Source organism: Drosophila willistoni (assembly GCF_018902025.1).
Source record: "Drosophila willistoni isolate 14030-0811.24 chromosome XL unlocalized genomic scaffold, UCI_dwil_1.1 Seg141, whole genome shotgun sequence".
Taxonomy (NCBI): Eukaryota; Metazoa; Arthropoda; class Insecta; order Diptera; family Drosophilidae; genus Drosophila; species Drosophila willistoni.
The window spans coordinates 12,231,969-12,254,786 of record NW_025814052.1 but is presented as its reverse complement, the minus strand read 5'-3'; the positions used below and the strand labels follow the sequence as shown (position 1 = coordinate 12,254,786).

At 37.8% G+C, this 22,818-nt stretch overlaps 4 protein-coding genes across 5 annotated transcripts in view; 1 reads left to right on the top strand and 3 right to left on the bottom strand.

Moving 5' to 3' along the window:
* Positions 1-543: 543 nt before the first annotated feature.
* Positions 544-1,540, bottom strand: LOC111518485. The gene is made up of 2 exons (XM_023175327.2): positions 801-1,540; positions 544-733 (listed from the first exon to the last, which is right to left on the bottom strand). The coding sequence occupies exons 1-2, from the start codon at positions 1,296-1,298 to the stop codon at positions 692-694; spliced, it is 540 nt and encodes a 179-aa protein (XP_023031095.1). The 5' UTR covers positions 1,299-1,540; the 3' UTR covers positions 544-691.
* A 1,362-nt stretch (positions 1,541-2,902) lies between these two features.
* Positions 2,903-5,115, bottom strand: LOC6641292. Its single transcript, XM_047011374.1, has 2 exons — positions 3,674-5,115; positions 2,903-3,587 (listed from the first exon to the last, which is right to left on the bottom strand). Exons 1-2 carry the CDS (start codon positions 5,002-5,004, stop codon positions 3,110-3,112), a joined length of 1,809 nt encoding a protein of 602 aa, XP_046867330.1. The 5' UTR covers positions 5,005-5,115; the 3' UTR covers positions 2,903-3,109.
* A 2,519-nt stretch (positions 5,116-7,634) lies between these two features.
* Positions 7,635-10,318, bottom strand: LOC6641291 (glyoxalase domain-containing protein 4). The gene is made up of 4 exons (XM_002064169.4): positions 10,132-10,318; positions 9,385-9,434; positions 8,531-8,637; positions 7,635-8,452 (listed from the first exon to the last, which is right to left on the bottom strand). Exons 1-4 carry the CDS (start codon positions 10,237-10,239, stop codon positions 7,818-7,820), a joined length of 900 nt encoding a protein of 299 aa, XP_002064205.1. The 5' UTR covers positions 10,240-10,318; the 3' UTR covers positions 7,635-7,817.
* An 856-nt stretch (positions 10,319-11,174) lies between these two features.
* Positions 11,175-22,818, top strand: part of LOC6641290 — a 53,127-nt gene continuing 41,483 nt past the window's right edge. For both annotated transcript variants that reach the window (XM_023175241.2, XM_002064168.4), the window contains exon 1: positions 11,175-11,248. The gene's annotated coding sequence lies outside the window, so the exon portion shown is untranslated. The remainder of the gene's footprint in view (positions 11,249-22,818) is intronic.

Genomic DNA, 22,818 nt, shown 5'->3' with positions numbered 1-22,818 from the left:
AAAAAAATTCATGTGGAACATTTTTCAACTAAACGTGTCTGCCTTGGATATTGATTAAAATAGTGAAGAGTTAACAAAGAATTTCATTTAGGATCTCTGATTCAAAAGAAATGCCTAAAAGTATGCAATATTTGGTTCAAAAAAATTTTTTTTTCTCAGTATATTTCTAAATTTCTATAGTTGTGTTGAAAAGCTGCCAATTTCCTCCATTTCACAGGCGTAATGAAATTTTCTTCTTTATCTTCCCAATTTCAATTACTTATAGTAATTTTCTTGCAGTGTAAATGATTTAAATTTCCATGTGAGGGGCGAGAGCCAGAGGAAGATGGATGTCGGAGCCTTGAATGGTTGAGAAGAAGATGGGCTGCTGGTTAGAGATCTGCTTAGAGCAGGCCTAATTCAAAATGGCACAAAGTGGAACACACAGCACTCCTGCAAGTCACACACACACATCGATACACACACACACACATATTAAGGAGAAGGCACTTTTTTGGTTTGTTTAGTAGGGACGAAATCGTCTTGCGTTTTGTATTTAAAGTCTTGTAAGAGAAATTCGGCAATCAATGATGGATGTTTTATCAAATACCCCCTCCTCCCCCACCCCCTCGTCGCCATGCCACAATCTTCTGGTTGCTGCTGCTCTCACTCTCACTCCATATCTCCCTTGATGTTGAGTCTAGCCATCAGACTAGCCTTCTGTTTGCTCCGACTGGAGTTGTGGAGTTGAGGTCTGTGAAAAGGTTCGTTGTCTTTTTTGTTTTTGTAAACCAAATATATATATGTTAGATGCAGCTCACCTCCACTTCATAGGCATCGAAATGACCAGACGATAGATCATGGGAGAATTTCAAACGACGGACAGGAAAGGTCGGTTTGCCGGCATGTGTAAAAAGTTGACCATCACGATAGACCTCAAAGAAGAAGGGATAGATTTGTCCGGCGGCCACCAATTCACAGAGGCCACCATAGGTATATGGCTGTGACATATCGGACCAATAATACGTCTCATTTATATAATTATCGCCCATTGCATCATGCGACAAAATGCTGAATGTCGGCCAATTGTTAACCACATAGGTGGCAATCTCTGTTCGCACCTTGCGTGCCATTTGCTGGGTGCGAAATATCAAAAATGATAATGCCGCAAATAGGCAGCCGCCATCGCCAACAATTGGCACCACATAATGGGGTATGAAGTGTCCTTGCACATTTAGCATCTCGACCTGACGCTGCATCGACTTTAGTTCATCCACAATCACTAGTTTTCTTTTCCTTCCTTCTGTTCGGTCACTCATTCACTCATTCAATTGAAAGATACGCTCCAAAGGCGCCGAAGAGTTGTCTTTGAGACGTCGCGACGTACATACACATACGCATATACGTATATACGTAGAGAGCAATATTTATGACTCTGACTCTGGATATAGACAACACTCAAAATTTTAGACAAACACCAATAATTCCATAGATTGTATAATTCCAAACTGACTTCCAAATAATGTGATGAATTTAATCGAAATAAAATGACAAGAGCATTGCTTTTCAAAATTATCCAGGCAGGGTTGGGCAAAAAAATATAAAACTACTTTATTGATAAAAAAAAATCGAAATTTTTGTAATTTTTTTAAATCCTTTATCATCCTGATCGATTCGACAGATTCGCAGACCTAAATTAACTCCCACAGCAGGATGTAAACTCTCTCCTTCAAACGTATGAGTAGGCAAACCTTTGAGCGTTTTTTTAGCTTGAAACACTCAACAAAAATAGCTAAAAAGGCTTTTTTGGAGTTATTAGTAACTTTTCTCATTCAAAAAACTCTACTTTTCACTCTACTTACTGACCTATTTGAAACCTTGAGTTGCTGTTGATTTTCATGTGGCGAGGTTCATAGAAGAGACTCAATTTAACCAATCTTTTTTTATTGGCTATCTAAAGTAGTCAAAAACACATCGTTACTTCAATAAATGTAACTAGAGGGCTTTCAGTTGAACCACCGGGCGTATGACTTAAAGACAACTATAAAAACGAAGCAATTCAGTGGAAGGCAAGTGGCTCTCTTACTACGAAGTCTTTACAAGATATGGTCACAGAAAAATAGGTACAAACTGTACATATGCCCAAAAGGTAAAAAAGGGATAATATCTCACCCTTAAGGATGATCTTAGCAACGCTTCCACCAATGTGGAAAGCAATGGCAGGGAAGGGCAAGGAAAGTTGGGGATGGTTTTCCAGTTGTGGGTTTAGCCCAAGGTTACGGACCTACTGTAAAAAGCGAATAGGACCATTCAAATGGTCAAAGGCAAATGGGATATAAAAAAATCGAATTTTGAAAATCTTTTATCCGAAACCTCAAGTTGTTTAACTTCCTTAAATATTTTCGTGAAATTTGAAGCAAACCTTGCAATTTAGCCGGCTCGAGGTCAATCGTGAATGATATTTCAATAAATGTCCCACAGTGCGTATACGTTATGGTTGACTACATCAGAAGAGGCCACAAAAGAAGCGGCCACTAATATTAGTTCAAATACGCCCCTCAATAAAGAAGACATACTTACGGATCTACTAAATATTTTGAATATAGATCTAGAATATATTTTTGTGGCGTATTCGTACAAACATACAGATTACAAACCACTTTGAAGACTCACTGGTTGGCCATAAAGAGAACCCAAAGAAAGTGTTGATAGACTCCCCTTTTGGATGCGCCCATGTTCACACCTGAAACTCAGGCAAAATCCAAAGAAAAGAACAAAAAAAAAAAGAGAAAAACAATTTTCATTTTGTATTTTTTTTTTTGAGTTTTACAACAATTTAAGATCTCATTGCAATTTTTTTGTTTTTCATATTCATTTTGTTTTCACATTTTTTTTTTTTTTTGGTAAATTTTTGTTAGTTTTTTGTTAAAATTTGTTGAATTTTTGTTATCAGTTTGTTGAATAAAATTTGTGTTGTTTTGCAAAGTATTTTTTGTATTCCTCTTGCTACGTCACCCATTTTGCTCGAGTGCATCGAATGAGGACGATAAAAAATTCAAACAAATGTGATAATTGATTGATTTTTTTACCATCCCCATTGGATCCACAAAAAGGAGAACAAAAACGGGGATCAAGCCATGATATTTTGGACTACAATGGACGCATTACTGGGCGAGGAGTGCTGCGAGGAGCTGAGGCCACTGGAACGATTGGACATTTTGTAACGCAAACGTTTGCTGGCCACCAGTTGGGACATTTTTCTCAGGGTGATGTAGTCCTTGTTGAGCATGCGACACAATTCAATAAATGTGCACAATTTGGGTGATTTGAGCTCTTTGGCCAGGTCGTAGGCAGCGTCCAGGACTTCGGTTTGCCGTTCGTATTTGTGAAGGATCGCATGGGATTTGGCCATTTGCATGGTGCTGAGGAATTGCCAAATTTTGCTATTACAATGTTCGGCCTCTTCGATGGCCTTTTGGGCATAGGAGAGACATTGCACGAAATGATTCTGTTGGACATGACGATCGGCTAGCTCGTGTAGGAGATAAGTCCTTTCGATTGGTAGAGTGGCAAAAACGAGTCGTCGCTCCAAATGATTGATGGAACGTCTAAGCACAGAGAAAGAGCGAAAGAGAGAGAGAGAGAGAGAGAAGTGAGAAGGAAGATGTTAATTTGTGGGAATCCCCTCACTCACTTGGTGCTAACTTTCTGCTCGGCCGTGTATACACCATCGGAATAGGCATATGTTGAACGATCACCGAATACAAATTCCTGATGATCGAGTGGCTTTACGATGGGAATATTGAGCAACAGGCACATGGCATTCTTATCATAGGGCGTCACCTTGGTGGGTGGCAAACGGAACTCCTCACACAGACTCAAGGCCAAATGATTGTAGACCTCGTTCATGAATTCAATTTTCCACGGCATTATGCGAGTCGTTTTAATGGCCACATAGTCGCCCATCACCTCCTCAACGAACCGCCTCAGTCGCTTGGAGTCCTCTTGTTGCCTGAGGACCCGGATCGTACGCAATATGCTATGCATATTGCGTCTCGTCTGATATTGCACTCGATAGAGACTCGACTCGTGGAGCTGGGACTTCATCCGCGGATTGCCGCGACGTTGATGCAACTCATTGTACATGGGACTGCGGGAATGCAACATTTTGGTGAACTTCTTTACCCGCTCGAACGACCTATTCAAATACTCGCCACGCTTGGTCGGCGAGCCAAAATATCTGTCCAACAGGAGATTGGGATTCTGGCGAAGGGTTTTTAGGAAGAATATATCCGTCCAGGCTCGATTCAAATAGTTTTGATAGAAGATTTTCGTCTTACGCTTGCGTCGCGCCATCTCCAAGGGGGACAACAGCTTCTCCTCCTTATCGCACACACTCTGGACATCGCACTCGTTGAGCTCTTTGAGAATTTTCCAACGTGGTCGCAAATCTGGAGGCGACTTCTCGCGACTAATCTGCTCAAAGCATCCGCCCAATTGCGCTGAGTTCTCCATCAAGAAAGTGCCCAAGCTATCATCGCCCATGCAATCATCGAAGTTCTCATTCACAATACGCAAACGATGCTCCAAAGGCTTCACCGATGTCCCCACATATTTGCGCACGAAGTCGTGCAGCATCCGCTTGTTGTCCTCGAACCGATTCAGATCGTACACGGTGTCGGCCAGTTCCGTATTGATGCCAGCATCGTTTGGACCAGCCACCCGGGCCGCATGCTGGCTATCCTCATAGGCCTCCTGGGTTCGGGCCACCGACCGATTGAACTTACTTCGCAAATACAGGGCCAAGTAGTCGTCCCCCTTTGACAGGCCTCCGTTTCCGTCCTCGTCAATGCACTTGTCAAAATACTTCTGGGCCGCCGTATTCATCCTGGCATTCCGAAAATATTGACCCCAACTCCGATAGATGCCGCGTCGCCGCTCGGCTGGCCAATCAAACGTCTCCCATGGTCTCTTATCCCCGGCTAGGACTCCAGCTGGCGGCAAAAAGGACTCCGCTTGGCGCATTTTTTGGATTTTGTCAATTTTGTTAAAACAATTTATTTTAAAAGCAAAAAAGCTTATTTCAAGTTTACCACACTCAAAACGAAAAAATTGGTAAAAAGCAAAAAAAAAAAAACCTCTAAAAGAAGCGTCTAGAAATTCAAAAAACCTAAAAAACTAAAAATAAATTTAATCTAAACCATTTAACATTATCATTTTTCCATTCTGTTTTTTGACAACAAAATCAAAGGCATGGTGAAAATTTAGGAATACTCAACAGGATGATCCAAAATGATGTCTATTATCATAAAAAAACCCAAGTTAGATGACAAAAAAACGGTTGAAGAGCGACTTTTCGTTTCAGTCGATCCAACTCAGAGAGATGTAACCATTAGGAATAGATCATTCGGTTATATAGCCATTGCACATTGGGCCAGAGTCACTTTTTTTTTGGCATAAACTACATTTCAAATGCTAAAAAGCTAAAATTTGGCAAACACATAAGTCAGATCAAAATAGAATTTTGAATTTTTTTTTTTTTGGAATACACCACGTTTTTACCGCTATCTGCCCAAAATTGTAAAAATTACCCCATTTGCATACTTTTAGGCTTTATTTTAAAAAATTTTTAATCCGTTTTTAGTAAACAGAATGTATTAAATAATTAGAGGATGTCTACACAATTTATTTTTTTCAAGCAACGCTTTAAATCTTCAGACGTAAAGCTGAAAATACCCCAATAACCAATAACTGCGCATTTTAAAATGGAAAATTTCTTATTATATTTAAGTATAAACACACAAAATAGTTTAATATACCATTAAGTTAGATGAAAAACATGAACATTAATCTGAATATTCGACCTGCGTATCCAGGGAAATGTCACTGTTTTCGTAATCTGTATCCAAGTCGCTATCATCGCTGCTTGAGAAATTTTCTTTGTTATTGTTATTAACATTTGGTGCTTCTAAAAGTTCAATGACTTCCTTTGGTAGTGGGTTTTATTTATTTTGAGCTAATCTTTTGTTAATATTAATGCTTGAAATAAAAGGGTCAGATGAATCCATTGATCTATTGAACATATCCGTTATGTTATTGATACGAGAACTCCGTCTTGCAAATGATCGTCTATCACGTTTATAATGTTGCGCACTTCAGATGCATTTTCTCCAAAGCAACCAATAGGTAATACCTATGATGACTTATTAAATTTTTCATTACATATAGGTGAAAACTCCTTATTTTCCTTGATATTTCAGCTTTCATTTCATTTCGTCATAATTGGCCAATAATCCAGTCAATAACTGATTTTTCATTTCGCTTTTTTTCAATCCATACTTCAAGAAGTGCAGCATGGCTAACCTTAAAATTGGCTTAAAATGCAAAATATCGAGAGAATGGGCAAAAACAGTTAATCACACGTTCAAGGTTGAACCTTAGAGTAAACATTTGCATAATTACTTTTTGGCACAAATTGGCAGAACTTATTTTTTTACTCCCAAATAGACGAAGACTTTCACTAGATTTATTCTAAAATAAGACATTACAAACACAGCTCACAACTACAACATTGATAGCATATTTTAAAAACATTTATAAATAATCAATTTTTTATACCTTGACCTTTATTTTCCATTTTGTCGCCAAAAATTTGGATAGAAGGTGTGGCTGCCGCAAAAGCTCAAAATTAAGTGATAATTTTCGTAAATTTTGACAAAACAAACAGCTGATCGAACATCTGACTTTAAAGGGCTGCCAAAAATGCAGGGTAGCACATAAAATTTTTTTTAATTTTGTTTTGATGTACCCAATGTATGCCCTTTTCAAATATCAAGTCAAATTTTTTATTTGGCGTTACAAAATTTTCCTATTTCATGCCAAAAAAAGGGAAATCTGACCCAATGTGCATTGGAATCAGTGCTGGATTGGAGTGCAGAAATATTGATATTTCAGAAGGTGTCTATTGATGGTCATTCATGTCTTTGTTTTCAAGTTGGAATTGTTTCTTATAATGTGCATTAAGCTGTACATATAGGCCCTGCCCTTGTCTGATCCGGCACTGATGCCAATCACATCCAATATATATTCCATATAATTAAGTTGTATAGTCATATTAAAGTGGCTCAGTGGTTTCAATTTCGAATGGTCATTAAATTCAGAAAGTGGCTCAGTTAACAATTCGACAAAGATTTGTGGGCAGCAGTTAAAAACAATTTGTTTAATGACATTCAAGATGGTCAAAAGGGTTAAGAACATAAACATAATAAAAGTAATTTATCAAATTGGATTTAATTAACAAGCAAATAAAGTTTAAATAATGAAAGTGATCAAAATAGAGAAGAGAAAAGTTGACATCCTAGCGTAAAGACGTTTCCAGGGAAACCCCCCGAAATTTCAAACAGCAGACTCTGTTCAGGACACGATCTTTTAAACCAAATCGAATACTTTAACAGTTTTTCCTAATGAGGATTACATCGATTTTAGACCATTGTTAAATGATCTATTTTGATTTTGTTTTATGAACTTTCTCTTAGATTCGTCTCTTACCTAGTGAAATATTTTGAGGACTTTAGCTGATTCCTTTACATAAAATCGGAAATCGTTGGGAGTCGAACTCTTATGGAGTTAAAATATCGAATGAATATTTTCTGAACTTGTGTAGAACAATCACCAGAGTGTGCAACATTCTGATATACATATATATTTAACCATGGTCTAAGACGCAACCATCACAAAATAATATTGCATATTACGTATTATAGAAATATCAGATAGGTAAATTGGAAAAAAAATACATGTGTGTATATATAGATATCGGGGATATATAGGGGATGTGTTCAGGCTTGTTCAACGTTTTCGTTGCCCTCCTGAAAGGGATCCTTGGCAATGTTCTTGTCCAAACGTTCGCTACCATCGGGCTCCACTTGCGACAGTTGGGTGAAGCCTTCCTCGTCGACAAAGCAAATCTCATGGCCATCGGGATCGGCTAATATCAGCACGGAAACAGTTGCCTTGCCCGGTGTGTCGAGAGTGATCAAAGGCTTGAGTATGGTCCCATTCACTGCCTTGACAGCCTCATGCAGGGGAGGCTGGACGGAGGAGGGCACAGCGAAGGCTATTCGCCCATAGGCCTTGGCGCGATTCAGTGGCTCATTGATGCGTGTCAAACGCAGCTTAGCCTGCAGCTCGCCATAGCTCAGGAGCAGCGAATGATCGTGCTGCTCAAGCAACTGCATTTTGAGTAGATCATGCCAATACTGACGGGAGGCAGCCAAATCGGTGACTAGCAATTCAACACTCTGCACAGGATCACGATTGAGGGTGGGCAATGGCTTGTCCAGCACATGGAAACGATAGCCATCCGGTGAGGTAAGCAAATGCCCGTCATTCACCTTGCTAATGGGATACGAATGCTCAGTGGCACGTCGCACAATCTCGCTCGAGTGAATGGTGACGCCACCAAAATCGTTGCCTACATTGAGACAAGATGATGAAGAGGAGGAGAATTAGAGATTAGATTATTCGAGTTCAGTTGTTAAATGCGTGTTACCCATTTCGTAGCTCTTGACGCCATAATTGTATGTCAGTTCGATAACAAAGTGTGAACTCTCTGGGCCATAGCCGACCATTGTTTTGCTCCAGCGATTGTCGTAGGGTCTAAAGAAAATGTAAAAGAAGAAAAAGGCTTTCTCTTAGCTTGGCTTGTCTATTATTAGGATAGTAGGACAGTTTGCCCCCTAAAGTATGCAATAAGCAGTCCAATAATTTGCTTCAAATCTTATTCTCTCGCCTTTTCAGTGGCTTCTCCATTTGTCTATTCATATTAAGCTGTTTGTCTAGCTAACTTTGCCCCCTAAAGTATGCAATAAACCAAGAACTGGCTTTTTCAAAAAGTATAAGCCTTTAAATTGTACAATTTTCGGTCTTTCAATTGCTCTATGCATTGCAAAGTGTTAATTTAGGTCGGTAAATTGCGCAGGTAAGTTTGCCCCTAAAGTATGCAATTATCAGTCAAAGCATATAACTTTTTCGAAACATTTTAAGAAATTATTCATTGTTTTCTTAAAAAAAAAACAAATCTAATCCTCCAAGCAAATATTGTTTATAGATAGTTATACATTTTTTGAAAAGAATCAATACTTTTCTAAACTATTGCGTACTTTAAGGGGCATTTCATAGACCAAGAGATGAGAATATAGAAAGACTTCTTTACATTTTATTGCCTTGGATTCTTCCTTTTGGCTTTTAGCACAAAGAGAGAATCGACTCCACTCTTGGTTACTCGCTTTGACTTGTTCTTAATGCTAGTTGAGGCAGTTTAGTTTAGTTTATAAGTTTGCCTTCATCAGCCTGATCATAAAACGAGGCTGTCAACTTTCTCTGAGAAGTTTCTAAAGGTCTTACCCATTGCATTCAGCATCGCAGCCCTCCTTGAACTCCTCGTGACGCAAAATCTAATAAAGAGAAGAGAAAACACACATTTTAGTTAAGCAAGAAAACTAACAAGTCATTACTATTGTTATCTACGTCATCTGACTTTTAATTAGCCACGACTGATCGACTAGTACGAGATAAAAAAGCCATTCAATTGATTATGTCTCGTGCCGTGCCTTGTCGTGCCGACGGGCACATCTATATATAGAATAGGAACACTTCACTCGACCGCACTCGAGATATGATGTCTATGTAGATTTTATGGCAAAGTCATCTAGTCATCGAGATTAGTAGTAACCTGGACTATATCATTACGGATCTCAAGCAATGACCATACAAAGTACTTGCTATATTTATGGATTTCAAATCTATATACAAGATTCGTTTGCAAAGATATCTAGAATCTCTACTTAGATAAGGTTGCCGCTAGAGAGGAGTGAGGGGGGAGAGGCCAGGTGCCAGGCGACAGACGAGCAGGTTATATAGATGAACCAGTAGCGAATTTAATGTAACTGGATTGACTAATTCTCTTTCGCCCCCCTCCCGAGATGCAAACAGAACCGGCACCGTTTCCTCTTTTTCCAACAGCTCGTAAAGAAGGGAAGGAAGGAAAAAGAAAAGCCGATAATCTATAAGATTTCATCATCTCTTAAGGACATGAGCACACAATTTCCTTTTCTGTAAACTTGCTTTTTGTTTTGTTGTTGTTTTGTTTACCTTCATTCCTAAGATATCACGGAAGAAGAAGGCATTTTTCGCCCGATCGCCAATTTTGAAGACATAGTGTAAGGCACGTCCTGGTACAGTTGTTAATGCCGTCGTCATCTTTGGCCAGCCAATGTATTAATAATACTACTTCAAAATTTTTTGTGTGTGTGCAAAAATAATTCGAATGGAAAAAAATATCAAAAGTTATTGGTGATGGGTCGATGCCACGAAAAAGTGTGACCAAATAATTTTGCCTACCAGTTAACGATAGTTTTGCAAGTGCTTCCATTGACTGTTGACTAGGTGGCGCCACATGCACGTGAATTCGCTGCGCACTAATGGTGTGCAACATAAATTCGCTTTGTTTGGTTGAGAACTTTAATTCGCTTCACTTAGTTGACCTCCTTGTCATGATCATTTTAGCTGGGCGAATATTCTCTCTTCACGGCGAAAATTCAAATTGGAGTATATCAGCTGGGGCGAAAAAAATATTCAAAAAAAAATCGTCGTGTTGAGCGGAACGATCGCGTCGCGTTGTTTTCTTTTTTTTTTGTTTTTGTTTTGTTTCCAACGTTTTGATAATTTTTTTAATTGCTGTTTTTGTTGGTTCAATTTACAATTAACAATTCAAATTTGCGTTTTGTTGTTAAAATTTAAAATTAAATTTTGTTTTGCCGCTAAAAAGAGAGCGAGCAAGCGGCTGTTTGTTGTGTGTGTTTGTGTGCAAGTGTAAAAGAGAGAGAAAAACCACAAAATTTTGTGTCTTGTTGTTGTTGTTATTTTTTCGTGCAATTGCGTGCGTGCCGTCACACGTCGTCAGCGACGCCGGCGCAACGGGGGCAACAACAACAACAGCAATAACAACAACAAAGCGGTTGCATGCAGGTGTCTAATGCATATATTCCCCTCTCGCTCTACTAATGTGCATCAAGTGTATATGTATGTGTGTGTGTTCGTGTCTGTGTATGTGAATTAAAATTGAAATAATTGCAATTTAATTAATTTGCATAAGCTTCATTAATAATAATTTAAATGGCTATGCAACAGCAACAACAACAACAACAACTACAAAATCAACTGCAAAAACAACTGTACAACTAATTAATGGAAATCAACAATTATTAAGGTAAGTGCCCAAGAAGGGGGGCGTGGCCTTTACCAAAAAATGTTCCTTAAAATGGAGTGAAAGTAATTTCTGTTTGTTTTGGTCTCATAGAGACATTTTTATATGAAAATACAGGGTGATACGCAATCTAAAAGCATTCAATTGCCACTCCGGACCCCAACAGGGTACTAAAATACTCATTCTTGGATTTACGAGATAAACTAATGGTCTTGAAAATGTTTTACGTCAATCTCCTTCTCAAATTCCCCTGATATTTTAAAATATTTGAAAACATTCGGATTCGGCTTAAGTTTTAGTGTCTCGTACAGTGCTTCCGAACATTGACTAAACTACTGTTTAAATTCATCATTTCTCGACCGAAATTATAGAATTGTGTTGCAATACGTAGAACTCTCCTCGTCAGCTTATCTCTTTCAGGTAAACATGTTGCAACATGTCGTTGCACAGCTGTCGCAAAAACCCTTCCTACCCTTCGAGCGTGTCGCTGCATGCTCTGACCTGTATTTACAATAGAGACAGTCGGGCGACAGAAATGTAATGAAAATTGTTGATTTTTCAAAGGAATTCGGAACATGTAGTTTACAATCAGGCCCAGACCTAGGATTTGTGTTTCGGAATCGTTTTGGAATCACTTTGGGAACTAGAATGCGCAATTAAAATAAATAAATATTAGTTTTGAAATGAAAACGATAGAATTTAAACATAAATTTCGAAAATTTTAGAGAAAATTTAATCAAAATCGCAAATTGAATTGTGTAAAAATATTTTCTGGATTTTCAATTGTTGTTCATGATATTATAGAACTGTCTATTCCCATTTTTTTTTTATCTTTAATATTGACATTTAAACAACTTTAAGAGGTAAAATTGTTGTGGGTGGAAATGATTGATCCGATTTCGTTTTCCCCACAATCTTCCCCTGGGCGACATTCTCAGTAAATGCGGCCTTGTGAGTTTTGGTTTTTTTTTTCTAGTTTGTCACTTTTTTGCGAAATCTTTTGAAGGGAAATCCTATAATTTCGGTAATTCCTATACATGCGTAACATGTTATGAATATGCATGTGCGTGTGTGTGTGTGCGTGTATAATTTACCTGATTGCGGTCAATATGTGTTGTTGGGATGCTCTTGTTAGTGGCAGTGCTTGAAGCAAATTTTCAGCAGGTTTTCGGGTCAGGCTAGGCATACCTGGATAAATGCTTATAAAGAGAGAGAGAGATAAAGGGCGAAAAGTGTATACAATGTGAAATATGTATACCTATGTATGTATATATGTACATATGTACCTACATTTATCCTCCAGGTAAAGACGATCATAAGTAAGAGAGCAGCAAGAGGGGGAGGAGGGTATCAAGAAGCAGCTGCTGGCTCGTCTTTTGTTTCGCCATGCTTCCTGCCTTCCAGTCGCCCTGTCTGCCCTTCTCTCTCCTTCTCTTTTCCTCACTACAGATAATGATGACGATGAAGTAGTTATAATAAAGGCAGAAGAGATGAAGCAAAATCTTGTCCACAGTGGAACCAAGACACATTGGTTTCTTTTCTTTTGTTTCTAACTGTGTGACTCGATATAATGAATATCATTTTTGGATATTCTTGGCTTAGTAGGTCCACTCGGTTATATTCATATATTCTCGCCAATGAGTACTCCAAATTGAAGACAAAAAAATCAGTTTAACCGAAGTGCAGTATCATTTGTTAACTCAGATATGTACTTCTTTTTAATTCATATTCATCGCACTTTTTAAGCTTCATTCGTCTCATTCTCGATTCATTTCATTCAATTCTCGATTGATTCAATTTAGTCAAACATTGAATCATTGAATGATTCATCATAGGGGATTCAACGGATTTATCCTTCTATTTACATATATGTTGGAGTATAAAAAACCTAAAATAATATATTTTATATATATATGTATGTATATAACCGATTTAAGTTAACAAAAAGAGTTCTGATGAAAAGGGAGGAGTAGAGCGAGCGACTGATCGTGTTACACAAGGAGATAATGATTGCATTTTCTTCCCTCTCACTCTCACTATCTCTCTCTTTCTCTGCCTCTTTATAGGTACTTTTGTCTATTGCTTGCCACTCAAATGTCTTAATTTCTATGACAAACAATAACGACAACAACAACAACAACATTCACCCTAATTAATTGCCATTTTTTTTATGTTTTATTTTGCGAAATTTTCACTTCTCCCTGCCGTCCCTCCCCAAACTCCCGTCGCTTGGACTCAACAAAGTGTCAAAATGGAAACTGAAAGTAAAATTGATAAGCAACACATAAAAAGAAAAAGAAGGAAAAAAAAGAAAAGAAGGAAAAACTGGGTGACAAGTTGAATGGGATAAGCTGAAATGGCATGATGAAAGAGAATAAGAGTTGGCGGAGGAGGGGGAGAAGGAGAAGGTGCTTGGGGTCGAGAAATGTTGAGAATCAAACTTAGTCATACAAATGAATTCGCTATCTCTTTTCTATTTATATAAATTGCCCCACCTTCCCTTCTCACCACACCGACAACTTGAGAGATAGAGTCGGCAGGATGGTGAGAGATAGGGGGGAGGGGTAAGGGCAAACCGCCATCTGTTAATTTATTGAGACTTTGCCACTGCAAAATTGGAAGTTGACTTATTTTCTATGATTCTCAAAATGCCACAAAGACAAGACACCAACAGAAACGCCCAGGTGAGCAGATAAACAGGTGAACAGGTGAGTTGAGTTGAGTTTGGATCTTTGGAGGATCCAAATTGGTTTGATGATATAGAATTAGCTTTTCTTATAAGATTTCTGATTAGACAATTAACATCGGATGGAGATTTCGATAAAGGACTAGCACTAGCACAAGGACGTAGCTCTATATGATTGTTCTTTTCTCTGACAGAGAGTAGACAGTTAGGATACAATAAAAAAAGGGGGCAATGGAGAGAGAGACAACAAAAAAGGGGGCAGCTGTGGTGGCGGTGGAGAGGAGAGGGGAAACATCGAGTTGAGTCCAACAAAAAAATGTTGCAAACTAAAAGCCGGATGGATTAAATTGGGATTTATGCACAAACGCACTCGTGGAATATACCTTAATGCTAACCAAGCGGAGCTTCGCCTCCTTTCCGCACAACCAACACAACACACACAAACACACACGCCGCCTGAAACGAGAGAGTGAGAGAGAGAGAGAGAGGGAGAATGAGTGGAGGCGGTGGTTTTTTCCTGTTCTCCTTAGAATTCTCGTTTTGTTTTTTTGGGCAGATAAAAATGTTGAAACAATAACCAAGGTAATTCCCAGGAGGCATTGCCCAGGATATGCCAGGATATATATGCATGTTGGTACACACACAAACACACACACACACACACGTAGGGAGACGCAAATGGAAGCTTTTCTCTGAGATTTGAAGCATTTGCAAGTTTTTGGGAGGCAAGAGCATCGCCTAGGCTCACAATATGGAAATTGCATTCGTGGATAGGCCAAAACGAGTGGGGGAAGGGGACGGGGGAACTACTGTTAGTTGTGGGGAGGGTGGGGTGGAGGATGCACTGAAATTGGGTTTTGGGTTTCTGTAGCTATGCTACATATGCACTTTTTATGTTAGTCAGCAAATTGACTCTACTTTCCGCACATTTTGTTGCATACAGCAAGGGGCAGCAAGATGGTTAACGGTTGAAGGGGCAGCAGTCGGAGGAGGGAAACAAAAAAACATAAGCACTGGCAAAATGTGAGTTATGTTTTCCAGTTTTTGTGTTTTTATGTTGGGTATTTCCTTTTTTTTTGTTGGTTTTTACAAATGTCTAGAGAATGGAAAGAAAAGAGAAAAAGAGACAGGATGAGATAGTGTGTGAGTAGAGAGCAAAAAAATAACCTTTAAATGAATTCATTTTAAGCAAACTTGAAATGAATTTAAAATAAACAAACAAACAAAAAAATATGGAAAATACAAACCAATGAACAAACTCAAAAGGATTATAAATTTCAAAAAGTTCGAACCGAAATTTATTTACGATTTATTCTTGACTCTGTGAAAGAAGAAGAAAATAGAAAATGTTTTCAATGCACTTGGACAAAGACTTGCATGACAAACTGTACACACCATGTGCATAAATGTATTATAAATCAATTATTGTTCAATTTTGCAATTGAAGCAAATCAGCAAATTGGTCTTTTAGCCTACTTTACCTTTTGTATCTCTCTCTCTCTCTCATGTGCTTTGTCAATATTCATAATTTGCATTGGCCTACAAAAGACAAAAGCAAAAGCAAAAGCAACAAACACAACGAAAAATTCAAGAAAAGTTGACATTTGCCCGTCAGCTGTTTGACATCTCTGACCTGGCCCTGGCCTCAGGTCTGTTCAATTCAGTTCTGTGTCCTGTCTTACCCTGTGGTCCTGTCTGCTGTTGAGCCTTTGGGTCGTCCCCCCTCCCGAAAAAAAAAATTATTGTTCTTTTGGGCTTTCTTTTGGACATACACGATATAGAGCAGCAGCAGCTGGTTGCGGGGAGGGGTTGTGAAGAAGGGGGGCTATAATACCATGCACATGTCACATTTGTAGTAATCCCCCCCACTTCCCCTTGAAAATATCTTTTCTCCACAAGAGTCGCAGCAATTTTTGCTATACCCTTTATCAGAATGAGAAAGAAATGGTAAACAAGAAAAAGATCCGATGTTAGGCATGGAAAAGGGTATATCATATTCGGATCCTTGTTTGACTCAGATAGAAAGAGAAAGAATCCACAAGCTCATTCTCAGTCGAGTTTATTCTCTTCATGCTAAAGTTTCTTTTTTTTTTCTAATTTACAAATAATAAAGAGTTAACCAACACTAAAAACAAGTCTAACAGATCTTACGCCGTTTTATGTTTCCAAGTGTTAAAAATCGAGTCTCTTAAGTTAACACTTGGCAGTTAAGAGGAATAATAATGGTTTACCAACACTGTTTTTTTGTCATTTGTACGTTACTCGACACTGCAATTGCAAGTAGACAACGTTTACTTTTATCGATATAAACAAGAACACTTTTTAAGCAGCTAAATGGCAGGGTATTCCACATTCGATTTCTCGGAAGTTTCATTTCCGGAACATTTTTCAGTTGTTGTTGCTGTTGTTGTTGCGTTTGTTGCTTTTGCTGCTGTTGTCATGTTATAGCACACAATTTACTGGCTCAACTGTTTCAACTTCAATTACAGTTGATGTCAGAGAAGAGAGAGAAGAGTGTAGTAGTAGTCGTAGTAGTAGAAGTGGAAGAGGCACGGGTATGGGCAGAGGAGGACAGCCAGCCAGACAGACAGACAGACAGACAATGTGTCTGTGTCTCTGTGGCAGTCGCTTGTCTAGCAACTGTTACCAATCTCTCATACCCACCCCCCTTCCCGCCACTTTACTCCATTGCATTGCACTCTGTTTCGTTGTAGTTGTCGTTGCGGTTATGTTTCATTTCATTTTGACAAACATTTTGTTTGTTTGTTACATAAAAATTGTTCATAAAGGATTACAGTGGGACTACAAAGAGATTGGTGGGTGATCGGGGAAAGGGGGGCAGCATATGGACTAGGACTAGTCTAGTGTAAGTAACTATGTTGTCTGTTGTTGCGAGTGTGTACCCTATCTAATGGGTATATTGGCCAAGCTTAAGCTGATGACCTTTTCATCTCACTTATCTCCCTTAACTTTCGCAAAACGGTATAAAAAATATATTTAACAGATCGGGAAAGTAAACAAGTCCAATGAGATTAGGTAGGGTATCGGCAAAGTCGACTATATGACTTGTAGAATCGAAATTGAGGTAGCAAAAATATGTCAACTCGCTTGGCAGAAACAATTCACTTGTTTCTCCCTCTCTCTCTCTCTCTCTCTCTCTTTCTTCTGTAAGTATGTGTGGGTTCTTTGTTGATAAAAGAAAATCCGAGGAAAACGTTTTAACTAAAGTCAAAAATATTAAAGTTCTCATAAGTAGGAAATGAGAAAAAATAAGATATGGGAAAGAATTATTTTGTGCTAGATTTGTTTGAGATAGATTTCTGTTAATGTTTGATTATTTCTTAGAAATCCCTCATCAAGTTTGGAGTTGTGTTTGGAGAAATGCCAGCACAATAAACAATGTATCACCCAAGAGAGTAAAGAATTCTTGGCTTTTAATGGCGCTTTCCAACACTCAACAATATGGGCCACATCATCGATTTGTATTAAATCAGAAAAAATAATACTTTTTCCGTCGTATGAGATATTTAATGTTAGTTAGTGGGAAACGCATTCGACTTAGCTATATACATAATTTTCTAGTTTCAATTTGCCTTTCGTGTCACGCTGTCAACACTGGAAATGGTCAAACGGGCAAGGAGTGAGGGGGAACCTGCCCACTCCTTAAGTGAGTTTTGTTTATATTTTGCTAGCAGTTTGGCCTCTTTAATCAGAATCAGAATGTGCAAAAAAACTGTGATAAACCAACGCAAATTTGTAAACATGTTAATGGTTAAGTGATAAGGTTAACACACACACACACACACGTGAATAATAGTTGATTGAGGAGAGGGGAAAGAGGAAAGGAAGGAAGGCTATAGTTGCCCACATAAATCACATTTTAAACAACGAAAAATTGACATTTTATTGGCTTCCTTTCTTTCTCTTTCTTTTCGATTAATTATTTCCGCACATTATGCAACATTTACTCAAACTCGTATATATTTATATATGTATGTATGTATATATAATTATCGGTCGGTAGACAGATAAATAAGTAGAGTATCAATAAATATATCAAATTATCTGTTGTTGGTTGATGGTTTTCCGCTACAAATTGTTTACCATTTTGATTGAATTATGTTTGACCAGAGTATGATAATGAGTCAAATAAGACCAGTAAAGAAGGGGGAAAGGAGATTTGGAGGCAATTTACAATGCGTTAATCATTTAAATAGCAATTTCAATAAAGAATTCAAGTGTTCAAGTTAATTGAAACATTTCAATCGCGAGAATAATGATTAACTGTAAAATCATTTAAACTAAAAAATTAATTGATAAATGATTTGCCAAAGTAATCTTGCTAATCGTGACTAAATATTAAGAGACAATGGACAATCTTTCTATCAATTCTGTGTACTCAAAATCGTATAATATCGTTAAATCTAAAGTTTCCTTTTTCCGTGGAGAAAGACTTAACTTTACACTTTCATTTGTTGCGATTTTAACAAAGTTTCGATTCATAGGATTGACATTAAATGATCAGTTATGCAGTTCTATATCTAAATATTAAATATTATGAATAGGTGAGTTTTAAAAATTAACCTGGATCAACTATTAAGAAGAAATCGTTGTCGCAGACGCCGTCTGAGCATTCAGTCCAGCATTTGGAGTTCGTATCGTTATCGTTACGTGTTTTACGAGTTGCTTTAACCTTTACGTAAAATACGCATAATAAATCCTATTCAGCATAGAACTATGATATATCTACTTGATTTAAGCTGTGACCCAAAAGAAAAAACAAGAAAAACAAATTGTCAGCTCAGTTGGTCAGCGGTTTTTGGTTGTTGTTGTTGTTGATGTTGTTTCTGTTGTTAAACCCATATTCGAGGCCGAATTCCACCAAAAAGCTTTAAGTATGCAATTAGTTTTTTTCTCTCTTTTTTTCGTGTACATGTTGTATTTTTTGTTTTTTTTTTTCATTTTTTCAATTTGCTGAGGGATTACCTAAGCCGCAACAAAATCAGAGAGGAAAAAAATAAAACTCCATTTGCTGTGTGTGTGTGGCAGAAGATTTAGTGACCTCAAAAAAAGGTTGCCCAATGGCTGTTTTTCCCCCTCTCCCCCTCTCTCGCTCTCTCGATGTCCATGGCTTAGCCAAAACGTTCAACCCGCCGCCTATTTCTATTTATTTAATTTAACCATTTTTTTTTTTGTTTTTGTTGTTGGTCGGTTGTTGCAATTGTTGTTGTTTCGCTTGTTGATACAATATTTTACAATGCAAACCAAAATAAAACCAAAACCGAGACAAACGCGCGCCACGCTCAATGCACAAGAGCAACAGCAACAGCAACAACAACAAAAACTACAACAAGATAAACACAAACAGACGACAGATAGACCAACTGACAGCCAGACAGACAGAGAGAGAGAGAGACAGAACTATGGGCGGGAGTAAATGTTCAATTCCATTTATCATTTACGCATGATAAGCCCGATAAGAAGCGAATGGGCGCACTTTGTGCATGTTCTTCCCGTCCCGCAACGATAAAAGGCCAAGACGTTTTGATAACAAGATGACAGGCAAAGCAGTAAATAGAGAGAGAGGGAGGAGAGACAGAGAGAGAGAGAGAGAGAGAGAGCGTCGGCGAGAGCGAGCTGCAGGAGCTGCTTGCGTAGGACTCTAGTGGAATGACGCTAGTGTCCATCAAATGCAGCTAAAGCTGCATGGAACAGAATCCCGTGAACCAGAACATTCATCAAAAAGGATTGCCTTTGAGTTAAATTGAATTAAATGGAAAATGTGCATTAAACCAAAACAAACAACCTGTCAATACCTTTTACAGCGTTACTTTAATTCGTCTACAAAAATATTGGAAAGGACTCTTTCTCTTTGAACACATCGACAAAGTAGAGGTGGCAATCTATCGATCAAAGCTGTCCATGTTAGTTAGTATCGATAGTTTTCCGCTTTTAATCGACAGGGTAAACTATTTGAAGACTAAGTCATTTTAAAAACCACGTCAATCTCAAAAGACCAAAATTCGCAAAAATGTGAATTTTATTTCAAATTTTAGGCAATTTGAAAAAGAAAACCTGAAAACAAAATAATGTTTTTAAATATTTCATTTCGAAATTCTCAAGAAAACAAAAATATATTAAATTCCAAAACTTATTACTGTTTTAGTAATCATTGAGTATTTCCCTCACGTATTGATGTTTAGATAGTAATAAAAACCTATTGGCCTAGGAAAGGAAAAGTAATATATAATATATTCATAAATTAATTTATATAACTTCGTGCGGGTCTCTTTGATAAATTGCCGCTCATGTGCCCTGAGCTGGGCCTTAGAAATTAGGCCCGTATCCATTTCTACCTCAAACTCGACTTGTTAGCAATTCCATTTGGGTCAGAATCGTTGATTAGGATTGAAACTTCTTGCTAGTGTCTTCCTTTCTTATCCATTTTCGACATCTTCTCGAGACCTTTATGAAACTTTTTCTTTGTCGAGGTCAAGTTCGTCACTTTTTCTTTCTGTGCGTCACTTTTGTTTCGAAACTTTACCCACTTGACTCGATTCTACAACCGATTAGGTAAGTCATGGAGTTTCTTCTTGTGTTTAGCAATATAAATAGTTAAATAGATTTCGTTATTCGTTATTGTTGGTTGGTTAGCTACGTTTGTTTGTTGTCTCTTTCGATTACATATACATATGTATATGTGTATATATGTATGTATACCAACAAATCACGCTTTATTGCATTTTCAAAAAAGTAAAAAACCCCGATTTGATATGGCCAGGTGAGTTTTTCCGTAGCAAAGCAAAGCAAATAGCTGCGACCTTATACACACACTCAGTATGTGTGTGTGTGTGCCCTCATTTGTTTGTTTGCGGTTATTGTACCATTGGTTTTCCATAGAGACATAGATACAACCATTTTGGTATTAAAAGTTAGCCAAGCCAACAAATGAAGAGTATTTTCTCACACAGAGACAGTGAAAGAGAGAGAAATGAGAAATGTTTTTAATTTTTTAATTCAACAAATAATTGATTTAACTTTGAGGAATATTTTGTCTTTGTAAATAGTTTTTTTTTTCTCATTTTTCTTTTGTTTCTTATTCCAATAGACAAAAAATTAATCTTTGTCCCCATGCATATAGTCCTCAGGGGTAAGAAACCTTCAAAAACTTATTTATTTCAGTGACTTTTACTAAAGGAAATGCCAAGTCGAATCGATGCTTAAAATAATAATCAAATCATCATTACTAACTGTGATGGATTTCTATAATTAACTAAATATTCAGATAGACCAAGAGAAAGAGAGAGAGAGAGAGAGAGAGAGAAAGTGAACGAACAGGAGTCGGGTTTATGTTGTTTTTTTTTGTTTGTTTGTTAACAATTAAAACAACATTTGGGGCTAAAGGAAAATACATGTATTGTAGGTATATCTAATAAATTGAGTAAATTAAATAACTAAAGCATGAAGTTTTTCGCATTTTGTTTTCTCTTTTAACTTCTACTATTTGAGTTCATGAAACTTTTATTATTATTATGAGAGATTTTTTTTTTGTTTTATCAATAAAAATTCAAAAAAGAAATCAACAAGAAATAGTAAAAACATAATGTTCAATAAACCACAGCAGCTGAGAAGGCGGAGGTGGAGTCGGAGAAGGAGCGGGAAGATGTAGGAGGAGGGGACAGAGGGGGCTATTCCTGCACGAATAACAAAAAAAAAAAAAACTAACAAACCATAAAAATCCGCACATAAATTATACCAGCAACAGAAGAAGCTGGAGAAACAGGAGCAAGAGTGCCCCCCAGGAGAAGAAGAATGGCGAGAAGGAGGAGGAAAAGGAGGAGGGAGAGGGCAGAAGGAAGGAGACCAAACGATGGCAGGCAACATACGCAAATGCAGAACGCAGCGAAATTTATGAGCAGCCATTCCCAGTCACTGGTTGCCACAAGTGGCCCAAGGAGTAGCAGCAGAGTAATCCATGGGCCGCAATGGCAAAAGGCGGGAGCTGAAGGAGGAGCAGGAGGCACAGGGCAAGCAGCTAGCCGGGCCAAGTGCAGTCTGCAGTGCAATGACAAAGGCAAATAAATTACAGCATCATTTGCAGAGTAAAGGCTGCTGCAGCAGCAGTTAAAGTGCCAAAATGGAGAGTGGCTAAAAGAGATGATGGGGCCAACAACAGCAACAGTGCAATCCCTTTTTGAACGACGCCAATCAATGGAGAAATAATTACATGACTTTCTTTCACTCTCTCTCTCTCTCCCTTTGTTTCCCTTTGTTTCGGTTTCTCTTTAGCTGCATTTGAGTGATTTATCAAAGAGAATATCCAAATTCAAATAACTCATAAGAAATGCAACAAAAGTTTTTACTCATTGTAGATCTGATATTTCCATAGGAATCAGTAATCGGTTATCGATTATATAAAGTAAGGCTCAATTGATCAATTCTATGCTTAATATAACATTTAGGGATCGTTTCTTTTCTCCCTGAAGAATCCTCGTGAAACTAGTATGAAAAGGGAAGGAAAATTTGATTCTTTCGACATGGAAAAATACTTTTTTGATAAACTTTAGTACTAGTCCGATACTAAAACCCATAACCTATTAGAGCGAAAATGATTTGGGTGTTTGGCTATGTGGGCGGGGAGGGGCGCCTGCCATTATCATTATCTTATTTCATACTATGTGCATCTTGGGCTGTTTAGTTAAGTCTAGTCTTTGTAAACAGTTTCTAACTTTTTGTTTAAACGTTCATATTATTTGTTTCGTCTGCTGTAATTTGAACATTGACAATTGGAATTCTTAATACTCGGAACTCGGCACGTTTCTCTGGCGGATCAAATGCAATTGATATGGCAAAAGTCTTTTAGCCAACTGATTTGAAGTTTTAGACG